The sequence below is a fragment of the Phyllostomus discolor genome, chromosome 8 (genome assembly GCF_004126475.2).
Source record: "Phyllostomus discolor isolate MPI-MPIP mPhyDis1 chromosome 8, mPhyDis1.pri.v3, whole genome shotgun sequence".
NCBI lineage: Eukaryota > Metazoa > Chordata > Mammalia > Chiroptera > Phyllostomidae > Phyllostomus > Phyllostomus discolor.
In genome coordinates, this window is record NC_040910.2 from 13,786,419 (window position 1) to 13,813,913 (window position 27,495).

General features: G+C 43.3%; 1 protein-coding gene across 4 annotated transcripts in view; it reads left to right on the plus strand.

Annotated features, from left to right (window-relative positions):
• The window catches only part of GAB1 (GRB2 associated binding protein 1), a 114,901-nt gene that overhangs the window by 65,587 nt on the left and 21,819 nt on the right, over positions 1-27,495 (plus strand). For 2 of the 4 annotated variants that reach the window (XM_036031842.1, XM_036031844.1), the window contains exons 3-5: positions 13,535-13,829; positions 24,114-24,336; positions 24,711-24,791. In XM_036031842.1, coding sequence (XP_035887735.1) covers positions 13,535-13,829; positions 24,114-24,336; positions 24,711-24,791 — 599 coding nt within the window. The remainder of the gene's footprint in view (positions 1-13,534; positions 13,830-24,113; positions 24,337-24,710; positions 24,792-27,495) is intronic. The other 2 variants (XM_036031843.1, XM_028520527.2) reach the window with 1 other exon arrangement.

Sequence of the window (27,495 nt, forward strand, 5' to 3'; positions counted from 1 at the left end):
CACTGCCCTCAGACTGTTCTTGGAGTTCACGTCTGTGCTGGGAAACGGTGTGACTTTCATTTGCGATAGCACATCGATTTCCTATCACTTAAAACAATATGTCAGTAAACTTCTCCCACCCCGTCCTTCAGTTAAACATCTGTACAGATACCGTAGTTCACGGCACGTGGCATTGTCCTTGTCCAGTGACACTGCATTCTGCCCTCGGAGACCGGGGTGTCCGTAAATCCCGGTGTGTGCACACTGGGCAGTGTTGGATATATGTACTACATAATATATACCTGAACATGCATCTGCCTCAGAATCTGTGTATCCATAGAGATAAGATATAGTTATGTCTATGTGCTAACATAAATGATGTCTTATAGGTAAACACACAGACATTCTCGTAATGCCTGGGCGCTGTCTGAAGTTGGAGGTTCCCAGTATTCGCCTATTGGCATGCTATCCCATGGACCTTTTTACTTAAGTTTCCCTTTTTGTTGGCCGAGCCTTGTGCAGCTGGCGATTTGGTGGTAGGGTTTGTGGCTGAATCCTTCCAGCAGGGAGAAGGTCCTCTATGGGTTTGGTGCGCCGTCCATTTACGTAAAGACTGAGTTAGCGGGAAACAGAGACGGCATCATCAGCGTCGCCAGGAGTCATTCGTTTGTCCATTCGTTCAGGTAACGCACGTGCCTTGCAGGCAGCCATGTCCTTGCAGGCTCCAGGCTGCACTAGGCGCTGAAAACGGAATAAGCTAGGGTGCCGGGGAGGAAAGCAGCTGTATGAAGGATTGACTGACTTACAGCGGGTGAATACTCCGAGGGAGGTGTGCACAAGGTGCTGTGGGTTTCGGAGCCATCAGCTCTACCTGGCACAGGTGACAGGGGAGCCAGAAAAGGTAGAAAGGAAGGTGTGGGCAGTATTCCTTCACACTAGATTCCACTTACTGTGGATGGAAAGGATCAGTTCTTTGCTGAGATATTATTTTGAAAGTTTTGCAAATCATGGGGCCAGGAGGGGATTCTTTAAAATACTACTCAGAAGTGACACTTTAATGCCTATGTAAGACCCCTTGATGGAAATGGATCATAATTTATTTGCTCGGTCCCCTTCTGTGATCGGCCATGCTGGTTTGCTCGGGATGATGAGGGGTTACCCAGGATGGGGAACACTCAGTGCTAAAGTCAGGACAGTGCTGGGGAAACTGGATGGTCGAACCTCCCACCTGCTGTTGAATGTCTAGATCGTGTCAAATATTTACTCATATGAGTAATATTTCGATGCAACATACCCAGCTGCATCTTGCTTTGTTTCCTTGGGTGAGATTCCTGGAAAGGGAATCAATGGCTCAGTGACTCCGGGCCTGCATGAAAATGCTGTCAGCCCTTTATTGTACTTTATTGTGCTCGTATTATTCACACATCCACACGGGTAGGAGTCTGTCTGGACATCTGTGCTCCCTCGGCCTCCCCAGGTTCCCAGGGAGATACGTAGAAGACAGGGCCAGGTACATACTTGTTTATCACCAGCTGTGGTTCCCTGCCTCTTAACTGACCCGATTGCATATGACTCAAACTACCTTTTGTTCAGGCCAGAGGCAAGCTGAGTCCAGTTCCCAAAGATGGAGTGCACTTCCTGATCCTGTTCTTCCCCTGGCCAGACCCCGGTGTGAGCTCACCGACTCCCACCGCACGTGGCAGGAAGGAAAAGGGTGGTGTTAGATGAGACACGAGGCAGGTGGCCTTTCTTCCCAGTGCTGCAGGTTCAGCTCTGCACACGCTAGGTCTCCGTGCCCAGTCACACAGGGCACTGCAGCTGGGCTCCTGCCTCCCTGCAGCCTCCTCCGGGGCAGGGGAAGAAGGCTGGAAACTGTGGAGTTAGTGTGTCCCCATCGCCTGGCAGTTGGTGATTTTGATGAGCAATGAACTAGTATTCACAAGTGGAAATATACTCGATCTGCCCATAATGCTGTGTTGAGAGGTACTTCTTCCACGAGGTGACCTCCTTCCCCATGGAACTTCAGTCACTCAATTTGGCAGTCCACGGTCTTCAGCCATACTGTTCTGTGCAGAAATTTTTTTTTTAAAGATTTTACTTATTTATTTTTTGGAGAGACGGGAAGTGAGGGAGAAAGAGAGAGAGAGACATTAATGTGTGTTTGTCTCTCATGCGCCTCCTACTGGGGACCTGGCCCGCAACTCAGGCACTTGCCCTGACTGGGTATTGAACCGATGACCCTTTGGTTTGCAGACCAGCACTCAGTTCACTGAGCCACACCAGCCAGGGCCAGAAAGAAGTATTAAAGTATAGTCCTCTTTCAGATATTCTTAATGCTCTTAACTGTGAACCCCTGAGATTGTGAACAATATTAATGTGCCTTGTTCCTAAGAAAAAATTTCGGTCCTGTAATCAGACTTTCAAAGCAGCCCATGGCCCAGAAAAGGGGTAAGAACTGTGTACTTTGTATGTACTGAAAGCTAAGGAGTGTTTGCCACTAGTTCTTTGTTGATTTGTTTTCTGCAGGACGTACTCGGAGCTTCAGGGTGAGCATTCGTTTAACAATGATTTCAAGAAGTAAATTATATGCACTATTAAGTAATCATGTAGAATTCCCTGAATTCCCCCCCCCCCCCACTCCCCGAGCTACTGTAGTATTTCTGTTGAATTGGATGTTTTGATTCCTTTTGCTGTTATGAAATAGTTTCAGGTGCAGCTCATGTGTTTTTGTCTGGGACACAGACGTAAACTCCTATTTCAAAGGTTTGTGGGTCAGTGCTTAGCCTACATCTAGGCATTGTTCGGCATTATTTTTGGTGTAATCTTTTGTTTATATTCCTAAGCTAAAGTTAGCACAGATAACGCCAGGCTAGAAAATGGTGACAATAGTTTGAAAACAGGAAATTTTAGGCTTGTGTGTGTGTGTTTGGAACAGATGACCGTAATGATAGAGCCAGTGGAGTGGAAACTTCCATCGCGCCTGTTTTTTCCTTATTTTGCTCCACGAGAAAAGATGGTGCTTCCTGGAAAACAACTCAAGGGTTTTAAAGCAAACGGTTTTTCTTTTGTCCCTGCTTCGTGGTTAATTTGTTTTCCTTTATGTTATTTACCCTGATAGTAGTGTTGTGGAAATTTTAATATTTTTAATGGGTAGTTCCCAAAGTGCCTGTTTTAGCTGTTTCAACATCTAAGTATATTATCATCGACTGTGACGTGGTTTGTAAAGAGAATCATAACAGTACGAATATTAGAACCACCAGATTTTATGGGGAGGAGAAGAGAAATTTGTTCCTCTCTTTTAAGTACTCCCAACTCTCCTTTTTTTAACCCCCCAAATTTCAGTCTTTGAAAGAAAGTAGGTACGCTTCATTTGTCTGAACTGTTTCCTGACTACAACTCCCTCCAGATGCATCCTGAAGCGCTATATTTAAAAGAAGGTTCAATTCATTCACTAGTCGCAGAGTAAGAAGAAGAGTGTGCATGTCCATACATACGTGAACTTTTTGCTTTGTGGACATTATTCCTAGATTTAAAAATATTAAAAAACTTTTTTAGAGCATTTCTAGGCATAACCTTTTTCGACACATTATATATTACAAATTATAAGAGTAGTAAATGAAAACTCATACTATAAAAAAGGTATATAGAATAAAAATATGAAATCTGATACCCTCCCATTCCTATTTCTGAAATTACCGCGGCTAACACTTCCGGTGTGTCTCCCTCCAGACCTGTCCTCTAAACGTAGTTTGGGTTTGTTGTCATTCAGACAAATGGGATCATATTTGTACAATTCTGCAACATGCTTTTTTTATAATTTAACAATTATCTTGTGGGCATTTTTCATATGTATATATTTATATGTCACTCTTTCTTTTTAAAGGTTTTGTATTGATTTATTATTGTATAGATGTCTCATTATTTAAATTTAACTATCCTGCTGCTGGGATTTAGATTAAACCTATCTTACTAAAAATAGCATTTTCACCCAGCAGTCTGACTCTGTCTATTGACTGGATGGTGGTTCTCAGTCTTGGTGGCACATTAGCACTTAAAACCACCTGTGCCTGGGCCAGGGCCGAACCCCCAGACTAGGACATGGTGGACCTCAGGTGAGGCCCCGGGCATCGTTTTTTTTTTAAGTTCTCTAGATGTGTGGTTACCATTGAGACTCACTGAACCACCCTGACCTCTTTTTGCTCACAGGGACCTTGGCTATTCCTTTAGTAATTGGCTCTTCCAGTACAGGTACCAGGGTGGAGGGCGGACTAGAGGGCTAGTGGTCACGGCAGGCACGGGCTCCATCCGGCATGCTGTAGAGAACCCAGAAAACAAGTATGAAGACACACACCTCTTCAGTCCTGACATTCCACACGTTTCTGAGATTACACATAAAGTTTGAATTCTACTAAAGAATCCACAGTGATGATCTTCTTTCCTGAACCATCAGTCGTAAAGTACCTTTCAAAAGATTTCAAAAGGAGAACGTCCCACTGCACTTTCCCCCCCACTTCTCTGGGATGCTGTGGGGTTAGGAGGATTGCAGTGGGGACCTTCCAAAATGGAAGGGCTGTTGGCTCAAGAACATAGAACACGCCGCTCTTCCTCACCTTTCTTCCTCAGGGTATCAGGTCAAACCTAACTGCATAGAGCCTGGCACCTGGAGAGCTAGTCCTCAGAGTTCTTTCTCAAGTGCTGGGAGGAGGAAGCCATTAACAGGCTCCTGGGGACCTACGGCTGAGGGCTCAGGGCAGGGCAGCAGGTAAGTGGCTTGGCTTGCTGGGAAGTTAAGGAAGCTTCGGAGAAGGGTTCTTGGTCTAGGTCTTGACGCGTGAATAGGAGCTCTTTGGATGAGAGAGGGTGAGTTAGACTAAAAACAAAGCAACAAAACACAAAGCTGTGGAGGAGGGAGCAGGCCCCATGGGTGTTTGTGGCAGGCACCTGGGGAGGGGAGAGATCCGGGAGGTGAGGCGGGTGAGTGTGGTTCTGAGAACCTGGAATGCCGTGCTGTGGAAAGAGTTTGAACTTGGCCCTGATTGCCACTTCAGCCTCTGCTTTCCTTCCCCTGAGACCGTTTCATTTGAGATCGCTGGCTTGCCGTGATCGTTCAAATGGACAGAAGTCTGTAAAAGCGTTCGGTCCAGGCTTTCAGGGCTTCACGATGTGTGAAGTGCTCTCAAGGATACAAAACAAAAAAAATTTAAGGAATGGTCTCAACTTTTGAGGAATTTGAAGTCTAGTTGGGAAAATAATTCACAGGCATTTGGAAACCTTGGAAGTTGTACGTGGTGCAAATGGCAGATGGTTCCAGACTGTTCCGTAGCAATGCAAGAGACATTTTGGGCAGCAACTGATGGTTGCCAAGAGCCCGGAGGGAAGGTGTGGCGAGGACTGGAGAGAATCCTGAAGAGTGGTGAGGTCTCCAACAGCAGAAAGGAGACCTCCGGGGTACCCCATTCTCCGGTGGGGTAAATGTTGTGAACAAAAGCAGGGAGGGCATTATAGATCACACTGGGGAGAGCAGGGGGCATGCGAAGATAAGGAATTAGACTTGTGCTTAAAGGGATCTGATTTTTTTTTTTTTTTTTTTTTTACATTCTATTCTAAGGAGCAGTCTGATTCTGTCTATTGATTGATTGGATGGTGGTTCTCAGCCTTGGTGGCCCATTAGAGTTACCCACTGAGCTCTTAAACTACCTGTGCCTGGCCGGGGGCTGAACACACCCACACTAGGATATAGTGGATCTTAGGTCAGGTCTGGGCATGGATTTTTTTTTTTTTTAAGTTCTCCAGACAATTGTTATGTCCAGTTAGGGTTGGGAATCACTGTACCGTTTTGATCTTTTTTGCCCATTCATATATTCGATGTTTCCTTAAAATTAGCTCTTCCAGTAAAGCTACAGGGGATAGAGGAGGGGGTCTTGGCAAGCGTTGCACCAGGCCTGCGCTCCAGCGTCAGTTACACTGTGGGGGAACTCAGAAAACAAGTTTGCAGAAGTTGCCAACTTTTCTTTATAACTGAATGCATTTGCCATTTAGGCAAATTAGGCTTATTGTGTGAATGTGTTAGTGTTATTGCAGATAACGGTTTGAGACCGATGCAGGATGGATTTTCCTCTTACCTCTAGGGCACATCTCTGTGGGGAGGGCGGGGCTCCGTCGGCACTTTCTCGCCAGTGCGCATGTGCATCTCCGTTCCCTGTAGGGTGCGTGATAGACCTCCCTTAAGACCTGGCTTCAGTGCGGCCGGTCCGCCTTCAGTTTAATATATGCAACTTGTTTAGATACAGAACGTATTCAAAAGAACAGTGCCTTTAAAATCAAGTTAAAAACACCCCTCATGTGTGTAGAGGTTTATTACTATATTTTAGTATTAATGTGTGGTTTATATACCTCTGCCTCGCCCGACAGTTCTTGTCAGCCAAACTGCAGATGCGCTGGGCAGGTGGCGGTCCTGTCTACATCCCTTCCAGCGTGGACGGTGTGGGAATGTCCCTATTTTATCCTCGCCTCTTCGATTGGCACCGCCGTGGGACTAGGCAAGGCGGGAAAGAAAGAAGAAAAGTGGAGAGACATGAGTCCAGCCCTCGAGAAACACTCTGCGGGTGTCCATCGCCGCATCTAGGAACGAGGCAGAAAGGGGGAGAGCTTGGAGGAGCCTGCCCAGGGGCGGGCCCTGAAAGGGTTGAGCTGAAGCCGGGGTGTGGACTACGTTCCCTGGGGGGACAGAAGGCAGGACAGAGGCTGTGTGGCAGGGGAACTGCAGGCATTTCCCGTGTGGTTGGAAGGCAGGGAGGCGAGAAGTGAGGTTGGCAGAGATAGGGAAGGACCTGGGGCCCTGCATCCTGCGGGAGAGTTTGGGCGTTACCCTGTGGGCACTGGTGCTGCCTGAGCCGAGGGCAGATGTAGGTGGCCAGGCAAAGACTCCAAACGTTATGGATATTTATTTAGTTTGGCAGCCTGACCTATGTATATTGCCACTGGGATTTGTGGACTGTCCACGCATTCCCCTTTCGGTGTTCAAGTAGTGGCCCAAGCTAACCCTGAAACCCTGAGGGGACACCCTGGTGTCAGAGCAGGACCTGCTGACGCAGTCTCATTACTGCCTCGCATATGCAGCGTGGAGTTGCAGTGGCTGTTACATAAAAGAAATGACAGCAAGAAGTTTTGCCAAAAAGTTTTGCCTCGTTCCCCTCAAGCAAGCCTTTGCATCATGGAAGTCCAGTTGTTAAAATGATTTTTCACGTGACTTTTGTTGAAAATTGCTTTGAGTGCCTGGGGTTTTTTTTAAATATATTTTATTGATTATGCTATTATAGTTGTCCCATTTTTTTCTCCCCTTTATTCCCTCTGCCTTGCATCCCCCTCTTACCCTCATAACCACCCGCCCTGCCCCTTAGCTCATGTCCATGGGTCGTACGTGTAAGTTCTTTGGCTTCTACATTTCCTGTACTATTCCTAGCCTTCCCCTGGCTGTTTTGTGCCCACCATTTATGCTACTTATTCCCTGTATGTTTTCCCCAATTCTCCACTGATAACCCTCCGTGTGATCTCCTTTTCTGTGAATCTGTTCCTGTTCTACTGGTTTGCTGAGTTTGTTTTTGCTTTTGTTTTTTTAGGTTTGGTTATTGATCATTGTGAGTCTGTTGTCATTTCACTGTTCATAGTTTTCATCTTCTTTTTCTTAGATAAGTCCCTTTAACATTTCATATAACAAGGGCTTGGTGATGATGAACTCCTTTAACTCGACCTTATCTGAGAAGCACTTTATCTGCCCTTCCATTCTGAATGAAAGCTTTGCTGGATAGAGCAATCTCGGATAGAAGTCTTTGCCTTTCATGACTGTGAATAGTTCTTTCCAGCCCCTTCTTGCCTGCAAGGTTCCTTTTGAGAAATCAGCTGATGGTCTTATGGGAACCCCTTTGTAGGTAACTCTCCTTTCCTCTTGCTGCTTTGAAGATTCTCCCCTTATCTTGAATCTTGAGTGCTTGGTTTTGAAGGTTTCTAGAGAACTTGTCCTTTTTGTCCATTACTGCTCTGCAGTGTCGGGGAGGCCGTGTTCAGCTTTCTCTGGGGCTACCCAGGCAGCAAGGATAAAAATAGGGCAGGCTTTAAGAATCCCAGATATTTTCAGATAACAAAGGCCAACTTATGTGGACCCATTCTGCGCTCTGACAAAACACAGAGCAGCCTTTGTGCTGTGATTAGCCGGGTGCTGATGTCAGTCCCCTCGTCGGGCATCACGCTTTACTCTGTGGCTACATTGTGCTTTGTGCCGTAATCCACAGAACCTTTGTATCTGCCTTATTAAAGTGTGTAGTTTATGTAATTGCTTTTGTTTTCCAGTTTCATCTGTGCCAGATTCAATGAGGGTGACTCATGCGGTGACTGAGACAAACATTCGCATTTGGCCCCCGTTAAAAATAAATACATAAGCGGCAGGTGCTGCTTGGCTAAAACGCAGTGTTTTCCCGCTGTCGTTTCCAGCCGTGAGGGGTTCGTCTGGTGTAATGTCTGCTCGGATCTCGGGGGTCACGAGCCCAGTCTAGCTGGTGCACCTCGACTCATTGCTGCTGGTTTCTTGGCTGTTTGCTTTAGTTTCCAAGGACCTTCAGATGTTGACAGTATCATTTCAACAGGGAAGCAGTGAAATGGGTGGGGGAGTGCCCCCCCCCCACACTCATGAGCATGAGCTATAGGGAAAGGACACACTTTGGTCGTTCCCATTTTTGTCATTTTCCCGAGGTGTATTTTGCATGTGTTTTGGTAAAGCTGTCTTAGTTATGTTCACTTTATTATGTATGTGTTCCGTTCGGGAGTGCTTTTTCTCAAGTGGGAGGGGTCGTGAAAGTGCATCTTTCTATTCCGTGGGTCCCATCTAGCTAACCTGATGTTCTCAAAAATTTCACGGCGTCGAAGTCACAGGGGAGTTCTGTTCATTGCCCAGATATTTCTGGGCAGCAGGCACTGTGCTCTGCGCTGGGTTTGTAATGGCAAACAAAGCAGATGCGGTCACCGTCTTCGTGGACTGTACAGTCTGCTCTGGCAGTTAGATGCTAAATAAATAAGCACGGAGAAAAATGGAAATGTAGAATAACCAAAAAAATCACAAAATAGGTAGGTGATAGAGAACCTGAGACTCGACGCTCTGTTCCCTCGGGAGGGGCGGGTTGAGGTGGGAAGGGAGGGAGGGCTGCAGTCAGAGCCAGCCTGGCAGGGACGGGGGAGGGGACATACTGGACTGAGGAAGGAGCACATGCAAGGTCCCGGAGGCAGGAGACAGCGGGGCGTCCTGTACACCAGGGCGTTAGAAGGGAGGAGGGGCAGTGGCTGAACACGGCCACAGGTGAGCTCTGCCGGCACAGCCGTGTGGTCCCGTTCAGTATGGGGGCACGTGACCCTCTGCGAGGGCCCCCTCGCACTCCGAGAGCATCTCTGACGTGCGCTTGCGGGAACTGACGCCCCTCGTTCCTCGTCTGAGGCCCTGGATCATGCTCAGTGAACATGCACCAAGGCATTTTAGAAAGATGACAAGTGAGATGCTAACGTTTTAAAAAGTCGTTTCTGTGTTTAAAGATGGAACCTTCACTATCTGGAGAAATCACTCACTGGAAGATACGATTCCTTGAAGGCCCTGCATCAGTGACATAATGCTGCTATATTGTCTTTTCTGTTTCTTCTCTGTCACTCTTTCAAGTTTACCGCTTCATGGGGAGGCATCCATAGAGGCATAATTTTACTAAGAGATGATATTATTTATTCTAAAGTAAATAGATGTCATATATTAACTGAACGGACTTTTATAATCCAGAAACCAGTGCCCAATTCCTGTGAATTTAACACTTTGTGGCTTTCCAGTACGATCCGAAGCATCTGGAGAACTGCACGCTGCCTTCTTCTGAACACCGGCCGTTTACTTTGACCTTGGAGCTGCGGCCAGACTAAGGAGTGAATTTAAAATCTTGATGACATTAAAGAACTACACAGTGTTTTTAGGACCTCATGATTTCTCTACTAATCTTCTTGTTAAAAGGTTGCATAAGGTTTTCCATGGAGGCATGTCTATCTACTTAGCAATAGTTCTGTCGACACCTCGTCAGGGTTGCTATACTCTCAGATATTTTTGTGTGTGGTAAAGTATTTTCTTCGTGATCAGTAAACTCGAGAGTGTAGGAGTCATGAACTACCTACTTGTGTTTCTTTCCATGTGTACCCGGCACGGTATTTACAATACAATCAATAACTCATTAACTGGTAAATCCATTAATTTACTTCGTAATAGATCTAGCTCTCTTGAATGCATACAATTTAAAGAATCTATTCTAATACGAACCCTAAAGTTAGCACCCAAGTTCACCCCGTTATTGGTGCAGTTGTCCCGGATGCGGAAGGCCGAAGGAGCCAGTCCAGGGACCACGCCAACCTTTCGTTTCCCTTTTCCTGTCCGCCTCCAACCACTGCCATGGCTTCGGGGCCCCTCCGGCCGCGAGCCACAGGTCAACACTGATTCACGTCAGCGCCTGCAGAACTGGGTGCAGGTGGGGGCGAAGACCAGATACCTGTTGGAGAAGTGTACATGGATTTCGGTGAATTCTCTGTTCTCTCTACTCACCTGTATCTTTCCGGTATAAAATGAGGAGGTTTTAGTGGGTGCCTTTTGTGTTATCTATGCCAAATTTTGTAAAACATAAAAAATATAGAGACCCTATTGTGTTGTTCTATTGTTTTTGGTAGCAGACTTAAAAAAATAGACTGATATGTTAAGAGAGAAATAGAAATCATGTTTTGGGGAAATTGGTCTGTATTACGGCACCAACCTCAGGAGCATTCTCTGTCTACCCAGGCTGTGTGGAGAGCATGGAACTTGTTTACTGCTAGGAATAAAACTTCCGAAAACGCTGTAAGCATAAGGCGGTCACTGCCCCAAGTTGTTACTAGAAGAGACATCTTGTGTCGGGTGATTCTTTTCCAGAAACAAAGGACAGAGGTGTTGTGTCTGGTGCTCCTTATGGTCTCCGAGTGAACAGAAATGTATAGTGGCTATTAGAAAAATTTTATTTCAAAACAAAAACAAGCAAACAAAACAACCAAGGGGATTTTACTTCATCGGGGTTCATATATTGTCACGTTTCCCAGCCCTTCCACTTCCTGGAGTGTCCTGTTGGACCATCTTGCCCCGCAGGTTCGGTCTGGAGTGGAGGTGTCTTTGCGGGTAGCGGGGACCCGCTCACATCGGCCTCTGCAGTCCGCCTGTTAGCGGAGGAAGGCCTTCCAAGGGGAGTGAGGCCTAGTGTTGATTCGGGATAGAGATGTTAGGTTTAAAGACTGCTGAAGCTGACTCTTCCAGTCCTTTACTTCTGGTTTTATTATTTGGTCAATGTAGATTTTAGGGAGTGTCATAGTGAAAGAACTTTATGCTTCTTTAGGCATAGGGTGAAACTCAGAATGTTCCAAAACCTGGTGAGTACAGGTCCAGATTGCCAACATGTGTTTGCTGGGACAAGAGAGAGAAAAAAAAAAAAAACTAAAAAAAAAAAAAAAGCCGTATCCCATACTCAGGAATTCAGCTCTTACCCATGTAGTCTGAACAGCAGTCTGGCCAAAAGCAAGGCAGACCATTTCTTTGCCTGCCTTCCAGGTGAGACATCGGGAGTGCTTCTACACCCATTTTTATCCCCCCTGCTCCTTGCCCCCACAAAGAGAGAGCCTGGATTTGAGGGGTGGGGTGGAAAGACAGAGAGTCCTGTATGTAGCCTGGAAAATGGACTGTTTTAAAGAAGCACCTTTATGTGTATTCTCTATGGCACGAAAAAACATTGCTGTTGTAAAAGAAGTTTATTACGAGACACATAACAAAATTTACCATTCGAACCACATTGAAGCGCGCAGTCCAGTGGCGTTATGCCCACTCACACCGGGGTGCAGCCCTCACCACCCTCCGCCTGCAGAACGTTTTCATCTTCCCCAACGGCCGCTCTACCCATTAAACACGGAGACTCCTCCCCCGCCCCCCCCCCACCAGCCCCTGGCGTCTGTCTTTATGAATGTGATTATGACGGGCACCTCCTATAAGTGAAGTCATACACTTCCTGTCTTTCTGTGACTGGCTTCTTGCCCTTGGCCTGACATCTCAGGGGTCATCCACGTTATAGCAGATGTCAGAATTTGCTTTCCTTTGAAGATTGAATAACATTCTATTATATATATTTGTCTTCATCGCATCATTCATCAGTGCACGCTCAGGTTGCTTCTGCTGTTTGTTGTGAAGGGTGCCGCTGTGAATGTAGGTGTACAGATGCCTGTTTGCAGCTTCGGTTGCTGTTCATTTGGATACATCCCGACCACTGGAACTTTTCAAGGAGCTGTCAAACCGGTTTCACCATGGTCACACTGTTTTATATTTCCAGCGGCAATGCAAAACATTTCTTTTTTTTTAAGTAATAGTCATTCTGATATGTATGAAGTGATATCTCTTTGTGGTTTTGTATTTGCATTTCTCTGATGATAATGATGGTTAACGTCTTTTTATCTGCTTTTTGGCCAATCGTATTTCTTTCTTCTTTGGAGAGTCTATTCAAATCCTCTGCCCATTTTTTAGCTGGGTGGTTTGCTTTTGTTGTTACTGAATTACAGGAGTTTGTCGTGTATTCTGGATGTTAATCTCTTATCAGATACATGATTTGTGAGAGTGTCTTATTACTCTTTTGATCATATCTTCAATGTATAAAAGTTATACATTTTGACGCAGTTCAGTTTACTTTATTTTTTCTTTCATTACCTGTAGTCTCAGTGTCATTCCCGAGAAATCATTGCCAAATCTAATGTCATGAAGCTTTTCCCTGTATTTCATCTAAGAGTTTTATAGTTTAGCTCCTTTATTTACCATAAGTCTTTGACACATTTTGAGTTAATATTTATATGATGTAAAGTTAGGGTCTTAACTTCATTATTTTGTATGTGGATATCTAGTTTTTCAAGAATTGTTTGTTGAAAATGTTGCTTTTTTAGTTAGCAAAAACTAAATCTTCTACTCCAGCTGATGTGGCTCAGTGAATTCAGCACCAGCCTGTGAAGCAAAGGGTCACGGGTTCGATTCCTAGTCAGGGCACGTGCCTGGGTTGCTGACGAGGTCCCTGGTTGGGGACGTGCAGAGGCAACTTGATCGGTGTTTCCCTTGTGCGTTGGTGTCTCTCTCCTCTCTTTCTCCCTCCCTTCCCCTCTCTCTAAAAGTACATAAGTAAAATAAATATATATTTTTTAAAAAAGAACTCTTCCTTGTTTTGTTGACTTGATATTACATATTGATATATCTTCTAATATCAGTTTCTTCTAATATTCCATTAGAAAGCCTAATAGAAAATAATAAGTGTGTATACACACATGTTATTAATTAGGACATCAGTAAACTCGGTTGAAATGGTAGATAATTCTGTGAAAACAAGGGAAACGTTATTTTTAGATAACGCTTTTGTAAAATTGATTTGATAAATGTACTTCATCTTCAAAAAAATTCCCCAAGTTAACGTGAGATGGGCTTGTTGTGCTTCGTCTCCAGGCATGGAAGAGGAGGTGGTTCGTGTTACGCAGTGGCCGTTTAACCGGGGATCCAGATGTCCTGGAGTATTACAAAAATGATCACGCCAAGAAGCCTATCCGTATCATTGATTTAAATTTATGTCAGCAAGTCGATGCCGGCTTGACATTTAACAAAAAGGAGTTTGAAAACAGCTACATCTTTGACATCAACACCATCGACCGAATTTTCTACTTGGTAGCCGACAGTGAGGAAGAGATGAATAAGTGGGTTCGCTGCATTTGTGACATCTGCGGCTTCAATCCGACAGAAGAGGGTGAGTCCGGGATTTGTTCTTCAGCCTTTCTCTTTTATTACTGCATTTTTAGAATGGCTATAAAATTCTCTTTATATTTATGCATTTCAGTTACACAATATAACATTGGGGAATTTTTATAATCGTAGCAAGATTTGGAAAAAGCAACTTTAATCATTCTGGGCAGAAACTTGGCATAGGTTTTAGAAAGAGAAATGTAACCATTCTAGGGCATCGTCTAAATAGTGCAATAAATGTCCCGAAGAAGAAGGCAACAAGAAGACATACCATTTAAGAGCCTTTCTTGAGTTCCTATGTAAATATTAACTTGAACCTTATAACACTGCTGATATTTGACTACTTTTGACCTATTAAAAATATTTTCACGTGGCTCACCTTAATTCTTCAGGTGTTATTTTTAAAGCTATGTTGCCACGGTGATTATCAGTGTCTGTGAAAAGCAAGTGAGAATCAGTCACAAAACATGAGGGAAAAGTAACAAAGCAATGAGTTTACTTAACGCAATGGTAAGAGGGGCTCGAGGTTTGGAGGAGAGGTAGAGAAGAAAGCTCAGAGGACGACAAGTCGTACATTGTGGTTGTTTAAAGGAAGTAGCATTTCTGCGTAAGGGAAGAGGGGGGGCGGGGGCTGCAGAACCCTGTAGGCTTAGGGGTGAGAGAGAGGAAGGACCAGGAGGAGGGATGGGCTTGTGCCTCACTCCAGAGGGCCAGGGGCGCCATGGTGCTTGAGGATCTGAGATTTGGGGTGCCTGGTCTGCGGAGAGGTCTCAGAAGAATTTTGCAAGTGAAATTCCTCTCCAGGTGCGTTTTATTAGCTGTCCTGACCCCATATTCCTGTCCCCTTCTCTTCCTTTTGTAAACAATCACGAAGAACCCATGAAAGGGACTCAAATACAAACAGAGGTTTGCAGAGCCAAGAATCGGGAGTAAGGTCTATGACCTTATTGTCTTCAGGGTGACACTCACGGTACAAGTGTGCGTTTCTAAATGTCTATATTTAGGAGGGCTGGGGATTGAGTGAGAGGGCTGGAAAAATCGTCCCAACAATCAACATCAAGTGTTGAACTATTGAAGCGAAACAGTAATCTCTAATTAGCTCGGGTCAGCATGCCGTTTCCTCTCGGGCCAGTCAGCAGCCCCGGAGCAGGGCCCTCCAGGGCTGGGATTGGCCCAGCGGGTCGGGGGAAACCCCTTGGTGAGACTCCAGAATGCCCAAGGGAGCGTTGCACAGAGGGGGAAGGAGCCATCCAGGTTAGACAGGAGGCGGCTAACGACCCAGCGCTCTTCTGCAGAGCTCTAGTGATTAAAGGCCTCTAGACTGTGTTTCACGTGGGGAGTTAGGCTTTCGGTTGTTTTTGCGAAGTTACTAAATGTGTTCACATTTCAAGTAAGCGAGGGGTATTATTTCTAACTCCACTTAAACTCCTTCCCTTTCTGGTTTGCATACAGAGTCTATGTTTGAGTGCAGTGGAGGGTTTTAAAATTAAAGTCACAAATGGGATAGCTTTTTATTTAATGGTACTTAGCAACCACTCAGTGATGATAATTATTGGATTTTAGATACCACATGAGTTAGGTGATGGATTTTCAGTTAAAATAATTTAAGTGGTTGTATAATCTTTTTATTGATGTTCGGTTGCCTGCTGCCTTTTCCACTTGGACCTTGTTTTGGGGCCACGAAGGCAGGCGTCTGTCGCCATTGGTTACCTGGACAGAGAGGACCTATCCGAGAGACTGAGGAGGTGTCTTCCATCTCTCTTTGTTTTCTTTGTAATTCTCCTAAACACACTTAACAAAAGAAATGAGTTGCCTTCTTCGAGAGCTACAGTTTTCAGTTGAGGAATGTGAGCAGCTAAGCTTTGGAAGCCCGTTTGGGGATGAGGAGTGTTGAGAACCCCCCAAATGAGAGTGTTCAGCGCTCAAGTGTCTCAGGTGAACTTTGCGAGTTTTAAGGGGTGGAGTCTGGTCCATCTCTGCACCTTAGAATGCTTCTCACCATCTGGGAGCTTGACGACCACTCAGTCAGATCTGGGATGGAGAAAAGTTTTGTCTGCTTTAGCAAATTGACTCAGTAATTGGCCAAATTATTTGAGCTTGCCCGCACTCTGCTAGCCGTCCTGACCCCATATTCCTGTCCCCTTCTCTTCCCTTTTTAAACAATCACGAAGAACCCGTGAAAGGGACTCAAATACAAACAGAGGTTTGCAGAGCCAAGAATCGGGAATAAGGCCTTTGACCTTATTGTCTTCAGGGTGACAGGCTTCAGGCTTCGGGCGTTTACTCAGCTGGTGTCTGCTGGGTGACTGGGTAGGAAGACAGATGGCCAGCATCACCCGTGGAACTGAGCATGTAGTGGGAGAGGCTTTGTGCCAAAATAATTTGTTACAGTTGTTCATAAATGTAAGATACATAGATATTTTTCATATACAAAGGTAAAATTATACTTGAATATATATTTGATTTATACAACATATTTAATAAATATGTATATTTATTTTATATGTATATGTTAAATTTATATATTAAATTTAAAATTTAATATATCATGTTGAAGTACGCTTCTGTGGTACTCGATAAATACAGTTATTGCCTTTGGAGATCTTGCAGTCGGTCCAGTAGGAGAGACAGGCAAATAATCTAGGAATGATATACCAGCTGATAAGTGCTCTGCTCAAGAAAAAATAAATAAGCACAGAATGCAGCTGACTTAGGAGGGTCAGGAAAAGCCTAGGTGGTTTTGAATGGCTCTGTGACCGTGACTGACAGTGCACTGAGAATGTTATTTTTGCACTTAGCGGAACATTAGCTTTGATGTCAGTAGTCAGAGTCCAGCAAAATGTCTGTTTTCACTTCATTAATTTACCGGTACAGGGAGAGCGGGAAGTTCCAAAACTTGAAAGCTGCACTGACCTCGCTCTTCGGTGGCCAAAACTCCCAAATCCTTATGCAATAGATTAAAAGTATATTTGCCTGGCATGAAACTCAGTCTGTGAACTTGTTATCCATAACAGGGGAGGTTATAAGAAAATTAATAGTGTGATTAATCAAATTGGATATTTATAATCTGAGTTGGTTACCAAGGATAGCTGTGCTAATCAAATCATTTTTATCTGTTCATTAAAACAAGCCCGTAAGGACTTCAGTTTGCCAATGCTTTCTAAATTTAGTTCATGAGCTATGTCTAAATGCAACTGCATTTACCTTTAATTTTACAATTTAGATTTTTTACAAGTTTATGCTGGCCACCTCCTAAATAGCTGCAGAAGTGTCTGACTCTGCTATGTTGAAGACTTGAATTTCTTGGAAGAAATCAGTAAAAGACGAACAACAACTTTCATTGTATAGTATCAAGGAACCACAAAAAATATTTTATTTTACTCTATAATTTTGGGTTTTGATGCATAATAATAAAACTGCAAAAAGGTTTTCAAATCAACCACTGTCTTTCCTTTTATTTGGAGTAGCTGGCTTTGCTACTCCACATTTAAAGATTTGCATCAAATTCTAAACCTCCGAGAACTGCTATTATCCTTTATCACATTCACACAGTTTAATATGACAAGGTAAATGGCAAAATGTCTCTGTTCTTCCATTGATTTTACTACCTGCTTTATATTCTCTGGCTTCCAAATTGGTCCCCCCACCAATCACTAAATAGGTATTTTTGTTTTTACCCAGCTCTGTCCCTCGAGTGTGTTGCTCTTCGCATTTCAGAGAGCTGAAGATGCTCCTACTCTTGACTTTTACAACTAATAGCACAAAATGATATTTCATTATACTGGTTTCAGACTAGACGTGGGGAGAAGTCGACTGTGCTTGGATATCACAGTCTGAGAAAATAACTCACCCCAGTCCCTAGGAGAATAACTAATTTTCTCCTGAAAACAAAAGGAAAGGGGAAAAATCTGACCTGTGTTTTGATTCCAGGAACCTCTCAAAATATCGTTACCGTGTTATTTCCGCTGCCCCAGGTGACCACTGCTATTATTGAATACTCAGAATGCTGGCAGGCCCAGTCTGTTTTTAACTTCTAGCTCGTTGAACTGTGTGTGGTTCCTATGAATGCTTTTATTTAGTAGATTTGAGGGTAGAAACTAATTTCTTTTGTTTTTCTTGGAACGGTGCAGATTTATTTTTGTTCCTACACCGACTTGGAAGCTGGTAAATCAGCTGAACGAGTGCTGGAAAACAGTCTCAAGGGCTGTGTGCAGCGAGCTAGCTTGCTGCAGAGGCTTCTGGTCCGATTTCAGGATGCACCATTGGGAAGTTGCTTCTTGTCCGTTGAGTTGCTTTTTTCAAAATGTCCAGATAATAGTGGTTGGAAAAAGAATTGTGGGAGCCGTGATCCACCGGTGTGACCCAAAGGTTGTGGGTGCAGTTCCCAGTCAGGGCACACACCTAGTTTGCAGGTTCCATCCCTGGTCTGGGTGCATATGATCCCCTGGTCCGGGCGCATGTGGGAGACAGCTGATAGGCGTTTCTCTCCCTTCTTTGCTCCCTTCCCCCCTCTCTAAAAGTCAATGAAAAAATGTCCTCTGCTGAGGATGAAAAGAATAGCGTGATTCTCTGTTTGATTTTCTTCCCTTTGGGAAAGTAGGTTAGTAAAGTGTATGATTGTCTGACCAACTGCGTTGTATACCTGAAACTAATACTGAGAAAAGTGAAAATAATAATAATAATAATAATAATAATGTGTGAAACTCACATATAAGAATATACATATGCTCCTCTTCTGGTAAAGTGGTGCTTCCTAATTAGGGCACTTTTAAATTTTTTTATTCACTTTTTTATTTGGGTATCATTTACTATGATGAAAGGCACAGAACTTAACTGTTCAATGTAGTTTTTTATGTGCATCTGTATGCGTACTTAAAAACCGAAATCTGTGTAACCACTACTCAGATCAAGAAATGGAACATCTGCAGTCCCCCAAAAGGTTTTCTCAGGCTTCCTCCCAGTAACCCACCCCCTCACAAAGCCCAGCTATAACGGTTATTTTGCTTTTATGAGCATAGATTAGTTTTGCCTATGCTTGACCTTAATATAAATAAAACCTTTGAGTCTGGCTTGTTTTCCCCAATATCAAGCCTAGGATTCAGCCCTGTTGCATGTAGTTCTTCATCCTGTGTCGAATTCCATTGTGTGAATACATGACAAATATCGGTCTGTTCGAATGTCATGGACATTTGGGTTGTTTCAGCTTTAGTTACAAGTAAAGCTGTTATGAACATCCGTATGCGTGTCTTTTGATGGACATGAACAGTTAGTTCTTCTGAGTATACACCTGTGAGTTGAATTGCTACAGGTATGTAGGATACACACACACACACACACACACACACTCTTAGCTTTAGAAGATTTAGTGGCTTTAGCTTTCCAAAGTTATTGTATCAGTTGCTTTTCTGCTGGCAGGATATTAGACTTCCCATTACTGTACATTCTCATCAGCACTTGGTATAGTCAGTCATTAATTTTAGCCATTCTAGGGAATGTGGAGTAGTACCTCATTGTGGTTTTCATTTGTATTTTTCTGGGGACCAAGTCAGCCAAAGAGGTCACTGTGTTTTGTTACCCATTTTCAAGCTGCTGCCCCTGAGATCTTGAGTCGCTGAGTCTCTTGAGGTGGGGCCCAGGCACCCAGATTTCTGAGACACCCCACAAGTGACTTGGGTGCCATGGCACCTCTGGGGTAAGGACTAGACATTTGTTACCACTTCCTAAAGGTTCATCTTGCAAGTCTCCAAGAAAGTTTCCACAGCCTGTTAAGGAGATAGTCATGACAAATAAGATAAAAAAATGTCTACTTGAAACACTTTAAATACAGGGTCTGGCACAAATAACACTCGTTTATTATTACAAAATCTGTATTACAAAATCATAAACATGTAATTCTGTAACATAACAGTATCACACACAAGCTTACCATAGGACATTTTAGGTGAAATATTCAAATTAAAACTGTAAATTATTGCACCCATATTATTACCCTCCCAACCACACTCAAGCAGGCCTGACTTTAGCCGGACCCTGTAGATTAGGCTATGATTAGAGGTCCTCACTATTTGATTAAACAATCAAAGAAACTGCAGGTTGCTTCACTGAAAATGGAACTACTGTGGTTTCTTGTTTGTATCCATTTGCAAGACTTGCCTTTATAAAATGTTCTTTCATGAAAAAATGTGTTCAGAAATGAGGTTATTTTAGCATTAATGATAGTGTACTTTTATTTAACTTTGCTAAGTTAATCAGACATAGATCTATTCAAAGTGCTTCTCTTTAGAGAAAAAAAAATTCCACAGCAGACCTGATAAGTCAGTATTCAACAGAAACAGAGCAACCTTGACCTATTTATCTTTCATTGTAAATGTAAAAGTAACACTTTTGCAATAGAATCCAAAAACGTATTCTGTCACAGATGTCACCTATCTTCAGAGAAAAGGATCCCCACTGGTCTCCAACAAGGACATGAGTGAGATCACAGTTTTATTACCACCTACTCAGGTGCAGTAAGTTACTAGTGACAACATCCGAGGGCCTGTGACATCAACTTTGAAATATTCTTCCTTACCAAAAAGAAAGAGTAGGGCTGCTTTTCTGGGCCATTTGGTTAGAAAAAGCATATATTATATTCAATGTTTAGAGGCGTTATCCGGGTAACCCAACTTCTGTGAGGGCATTATGCTTCCAGATAGGATAAAATTGCATTAAGCTAGGGACATTTGTGGACCAATTTATTATTTTAGATTCTCCTCACATGATAATCTACTTCTCTCCACAGAAAGCTGGTTAAGGCTTTTCTTAGTGATGTTTATTAGTTTGCTAAGTGAACTTCTACTAGGAGTTGGCTCCAAAAGCTTATTAGCCCTTTAATGGATACTAATTATACTCCTCATGCCTTCTGAATTAAGAGACAGGAAATAATTTTATACACATAAGCAAACCCTAGAATGATGTTTGATTTTCAGAAACTTGATCCTAGCATTATTAGAAAGAACAGTAAGTTAGAAACCTTAGTGAGGCAAAAAGCCACAAACACAGTCCATTCAACTACTTGTCAAGGCACGTAGGGGCAAGTCACCATTTTTAAAGAAGGTAGAACAGAAGTTTCTACCTGGAGAAGTTGATTCTTCTCCAGATCAGTTGGCTTAGCTTTGACTAGAAATTTTATATTAGAGATTATTACGACACAAGGCAGGGTTTGCATTCAAACGTGCAGAGCTGAGTATACGATCAGGTTAACATGAGTGAAATCATCCCAAAGACTGATGCTTTGAAACTAGTGCATTTTCTGAGCCAGTGTGATAGAGCAGCGCCCCTTCCTTTTGAGAGACCTTTGGACATCGCATTGTTTGGAATGGCTGGGCTTGCTTTTTACAGCTGTTCGAAGGTCTCTCCTTTCGTGAGCTTGCTCATGATCACAAAGGAAGTTTCTCTCCATTTCTTGCCTCTGACTTCGAAGTACAGTGGCTCTCAGACAATACGGGGGCTTAGGGGCGCCCACCAATGGGCGGGAAAATTTCCGCCAAAACTCAGCTGTTCCTTGGTGTCTGCAGGGCACTGGTTCCAGGACCTTATATAAAAGTCCATCGTATAAAATGCATACATTTTGTATGTATGTATGTATGTACATATGTATCTATAGAACGATGCATACAGCCTGCCCTCCACATCCGCAGATTCCCACCCACAGATCAGAAGCCCTGTGTTCAGTCCACGGTTGGCTGAACCCAAAGATGTGACAACTGGGGGCGGGGCACAGAGGGGTGGCTGTGTGTTTGTTGGATCCCGTATAGGTGGACCCTCGCAGTTCAGACTTACATAATTCAAGGACCAGCTGTGTATGTAAGTCTTCCCATATTGCAAATAAGATTTTTTTTTAAACAGGGTTTTTGAGTCTCAGGACTTTTTTTTTTCCTTCAGAAAACAGAGCATCTTGCAGCTCTAACGAGAGTAAGCACTTCATTCATAGGTGGGAGAAGTGGAAGGTTGAAAGGGATATGGTCCCATTGAGTTCACAAAACAAGGTCGTAAAACAAACATTGTTGCCTGGCTGGGTGATATTTCCCCCCACTTAGGATGAGTCACTCAGTTCATTTCCAGCCAGCAGGTATAGAAAAAATATTAAAGGAAAGCGTATCAATAAAAACAACCACCTGGAAAAGTTACTCTAGGAGTTAACATTAAAAACTAGAACTCATTTTATGTAGTGATGTATTTCCAGTGTTTAGTTTCATTTTGTTTGGTCAAAACGAAAAACTGAACTGGATTATTTAATTTGACCATGCCTCTTTGGTAGAATGAAGGAGAATGATATCAAATATGCTTGTGAGTACAATCTATAGAATATGGTAACTGCTTTCTAATTTCTCTACCTTTTCTTTTTTTCTCCTCAATGTATCTTTCTTAAGCTCTTCTTTAAAGGTAAATATTTTTCATAGTTCTGTTAAGTTTAACAGGTCACAAGGATTTACTGTGAATTGCTGATTAATTTATTGCATTTTAAATCCCCTTAAGTAAATCTCTGTATATTTGCAACTGAATCAAAAACTGTAAAACAATTCATAGGATTTGTTATGCACACTATTTATAATAAACATGTATTAGAAATGATGAGTTATTTATGAGTTCCCAATGAAATAATGGCAAAAAAATTCCTTTTTCTATCCTCACCATCTTCTTTTCTCACGCTTCATAAATAAGAAGGAGTTAATTAGTTAACACCTGGCATAAAGGGTTAGATTTTGTTAGATTAGCTTCTCTGAAGACTTGACATATTGCAGGCAGCATAACAAAGATAAAATGTTAGAAATTAACCCAGCTTCTGTTTACTCAGGCCAAACTCTCCAACGGAAAGAAGTTCTTAAACTTCATTAGCATCTAGTAGGGCTCACAGATTTCTTGAGGAGCAAATTTCAAACTGCACCTGCAGGCAAACGGGTCTTGTAGATTTGGGAGTGCCCCTAATCTCCTTGAGCGCAGTGAGTTTTTGCTGAGGGCACGGAACATTATTGGACATCTATCCCATGTGAGGCACAGGGGAGCTTAGGCGTTCAGATCCTTTTCGTTTGTTTGGGGGACCCCCAATTAAAGATAAGCTGTGATGTTTAGCCATATTATGTGTTATGCAAGCCTTACAGTTAAGATATCAGTTTCTGTGTCTAGGAAGAAGTTACAAAATGAGCTGTGTAACCTTTGCTGCGTACCAATATGAATATTAACATGGAATGCATAATGACCTGATCAGAAAAGTGTGTGGGCTTCTCCTGTGATATCTGGAGGAGACAGAGCTGACATGTAACTACTCCCTGGTGAATGAACAGGCCAAATAGTCTGCATTGGATTTTACTTGGTAGAGCATATTAATGTCATGAGTAGACTGAATAGAATATGAATATGTTATAGAATTAATATTTTCTAACATAGACAGACAATAAAATAAATGTGTTTATTCATATGTGAGCATTTACCTTTTTCTGGCTTTACAGCATTTGTTTCGAACCAGACTAAAGCAACCTTGATTCTGGGCCTTTAAAAATGTACTTGTTGTGTTCGCGATGACAGTGGGATCACTAATTTTATTTTTAGATTTTCAACTCACTTAAAAATACCTCATTCTACACAGTTTAGCTCTTTCATATGTCTTCTCAGGACATAGTTGAGTGCCTAATAAACTCCTCCTCTGCTTGCTGGCCCCTTCTGCACAGAAACCCGACAGAAATCCAGTAAATGCCAGTGGGATGGCAGGCCGAGGGGAGAGGTGGCACCGTGCAGAACAGCTCTCCCCCCAGATGTGCACCCCACAATTAGACCTCTGTCTCCCTAGACAGTTGAGACATAGAGAGGATGAACAGCCGAATAAAGACAGGGCCACCCGCTGACCAGGGACCTGTAGATGCCACGTAGTGACATGGGCCACCTCGGGAGGTCGGCTTAGTGCAGAAAGCCCTTTATTATCATGGGAAAAAATATGCCTTTTGTGCTAAGGTGGTAGAGCGTCTTCCCTTCAAGACCCTAAAAAACCAAAGACTGTTCAAGGCAAGGTTCACCATGGCCTTTTGGGAGCCTCTGGAACATCCTGCTCCGAGGATCTCTTTGACACGAGCCAGTGATGTCCTGTATAACTGTTGCCACTTAGGTCGTGTGTGTTTTAACTGACATGATCATGGTTTATTTTAGCCTGTGTCCATGTCTTTAAACAACTTATCTCCAAACGTTCAAATGGCTTTGCTTAAGGAAGAATTCTTAAAGTGGGGTAGAGAATGATGATCACACTTTGGTGCCGCAGATGTGAAGCCCCCTGGCAGCTCCTTACCTGCGCCGGCGGACCTGCCTTCAGCTGCAACGGCGACCTCGGCGTCCGCCCAGGCGGACTCGTCCTCTGCTGCCCAGCCTCCTCCGTATCAGCTCATTAACCTTCCGCCACATCTGGAAACTCTTGGCATCCAGGAGGATCCTCAAGACTACCTCCTGCTGATCAACTGTCAGAGCAAGAAGCCTGAACCCATCAGGTAAACCGCAAGCGCCCATGCGGGTGTGTGTGGGTGTGTCTGTTGTGTGTGCGTACACCCGTAGGAATCTTACCTTTGAACTGTTTGAACCCTGATTTGAAGGTTTAAAAGAAACCGCCTGTGTAGGCTTATATTTTATGCATGTCTCTCAAGTTTATAGTCCTCCACTAATGATTTCCGATATTCACGAGATTTTATTGAAGAAACACCTTCTCTAGCGACTTTGGCGAGGAATACCTTAACCAAAAGCTCTTTCGGAGACCTGTCTGCTGTTTCATAGTCTTTGTTACAGATGCACAGTATTACTTGCTTAACAGATTTCACTGATGTATAAATGGTGATCTTGCTCCATTTCTTATGTGATTGTAAACCAGCCAAGGGTCATCTTTTGTTTCTGAAGAAGGAGAGGAATACCTACTACTAGAAGATTTTGAAAGCAAAACGATTCCATTGCAGTGAGTGTGTTGTGGTTGCTTTGGATCTGTGTGAGAAATTAATCATACAGGTAAAATCCCAATATAGCAAAACCTATGGGCAATACAAATTGAGCTTTCATGAAATTTGATGACATCAAATATGTTGCCAAAAGCTGTGAAATCTGAATTTTCACACCTAGCAATGAAGCAGATCTTACCCAAGCCTTCACCTGACAAATTTTTCCGTAGAAAGAACTATGAGGATTTTGGTGCTTGATCAGATGTATCCTAAAGACTTTCCCCCATCCTGGTTTTTCTTGCATCTCCATCCCTGCTCCAAGATCGCCCCCCACCCCTTCTTCTAAGCTATACATTGTCATTTGATAATTGAGTCATCGGAAGACTTAAGGTAATGTAAGTGTTGGAGCTGAAAAGTAATCATCAGGAGGCCTGTCTGCCATTAACAGCTATGATAATGAATGCTATTGGGTATATTTATTACCTTAATTTGTAGTATAAATGCGGGGGGGTGGTGAATTGCACAGTCGATGTGAAAGATTTTTTAACAGGGTTATTGGGTATTAAGCATTATTTTTTTATGGCAAAAAGATTTTTATTTTCATGTGGAAAGTGACTGTTACTAGGCTAGAAATATACAAAGCATTTGTTTAAAAACTTTTACAGAGAATTTGTTGTGATCCCCAAATTAGTTTCTGTGACCTGTTTCCTACGATGATGGAAACAAACACTCCAAAGATGGATTTCTATATCTTTGTTCTAATGGGATTTTACCTGTAGGAGCAAAAAAATTTTTTTATAAATCAACACTAGTTAATAATACCAAATTCTAACTTGATTTTGCTTGTTTGCTGTGAGTATTTAAAATTACACACTCGCAACTTTGTTATCTATGCTACTAACTAAGATTTTATTTTACAGAGAGTCACCAATTACTTTTCCATATCAACTTTTTAAAAGCCAACAAAGAGCTAAGGGACACTTTTCAGAATATTTTCTTTTTCCTTTTATGTCCTGTCTTTCATTAAACTCACTGTTATCACAACTTCCCTGTTGTAGTAGAAAGTATGCTCATATATATTTTGCATCTACTTTCTTGCAAAAGTGACAGTTAACCGATGTTTGTGATGTGCCACCATTTTGCCAGGTGCTGCTGTGAAGGTACAGACTAATGACATAAGCCACAGTCCCCTCAGACACAGTCACATTCAGAGTTCCCCAGGAAACCTTGTGAAGAAGTCAGAACACCTGAGCACTCAGTGTTTTTAGATGGAGGCACAACGTGCAAACTGCCTTGCAAACCCTCATTCAGCCCGCAGGCCTCAGCTCAGACATGCGTAGGAGACATTTTCCCAGCCTTCCCTGCTGGATTAAATGCCTCTCTGGGTTTTCATAGCCTCCTGCTTTCACCTCCATATCTCTGTCTTATCACAGAATTGGAAATAACTGATATTTTTATTCATTCTCCACTAAACTGTAAACTAGTCAACACAATAAGTTGATTGCTCATTATACTTCTGGCATTCTATATCTCCCGCATGGGAACTCAGGGACAGAGCGCATTTCGGAATGTGCGAGTAGACCTGTCGGAAATTCCTGCGCTGGGAGGAGCAGGGTTTGCAGGACACCTGGCTGGTGAGAGAAGGGGAGCCTGTCATTAGTAATCTGCCTGAAAATGCTTGAGGGAGAGGAGGCGTGAGAATGAGGGTGATGGGCAGAAGGAAGCGAGGAGGGAGCCTGCTCAGAGTCGAGGGTTCCCGTCGGGGATAGTGGGATGACGGAAGAGAAAGGCAGAAAAGCTGGAGCCGGGTTATTAGTAGCCTCATGCCGAGGGCAGCAGTCTGGGCTTTTTGGAGTTCCCACAGTCTGTAGGGACCCTCAACAGGAGTTTCTCTGAGTAGGCGAATCATGAGAAAATCATGGTTTGAAAATAGTGGTCTTACTGCAGCATAGCAGTGTGACTCCATGCACATGGGAAGAAAGAGAAACTGGAGGAAAGAAGTTCACTTGGGAGGGTTCAGTGGTGTTGCTCTGAGCAGAGATATGGACCTGAATTTGGGGCAGTGACAGCAGAAATAGAACAGAGGACAGGCACTTGGTTAGGAAGAAAGACTTTGTGTCTACAGGATGGTGGAGATCAAAGAGAGTGAATCAAAGCCGATGGGCTTTTTAGCCCAGAGAACCAGAATAAAGACATTGCTTTCAGGGGCACCTCAGCAAGGGCAGTCCATTGGAGAAGCAAGCTGGTCTGGGTCTGGTACGTGTGAGCAAGGTGATACCGGGATAACCAAGCAGAAATACATTTGAACAGTCGGAAAACACGGGACCCAGAGTTTAGGGAGAAGTTGGGAGTTGCCAGCAGACCGAAGGTGACAGTCTGAGACAAGACGACTTTTAAACGGTGTGTGTGATCAAGAATGGGAGGACTAAATTCTCTTGGCCCTTCCCAGGCAGGGAGATAGCAGGAAAGAGCCAGTCAGTGGACAAGGGAATAATCAGTGAGGGTTGAGGAAAATCAGGATATCACAATCACGGGTTCTTAGTAACAGTGGAGAAGAGTTCCAGTGAGTATGCAGAGTACACAGGGCCAGATGTTCCCAAGAGGGACGACAGACCCTTACAAAACCATCACAGGTTTACTTCTAAAATTAGTGTAAGTTCCTGCAGGGTGACGTTTTGCCATATACCTACGTGTCTTGTGATTTTACTAAATACAGAGACCGAA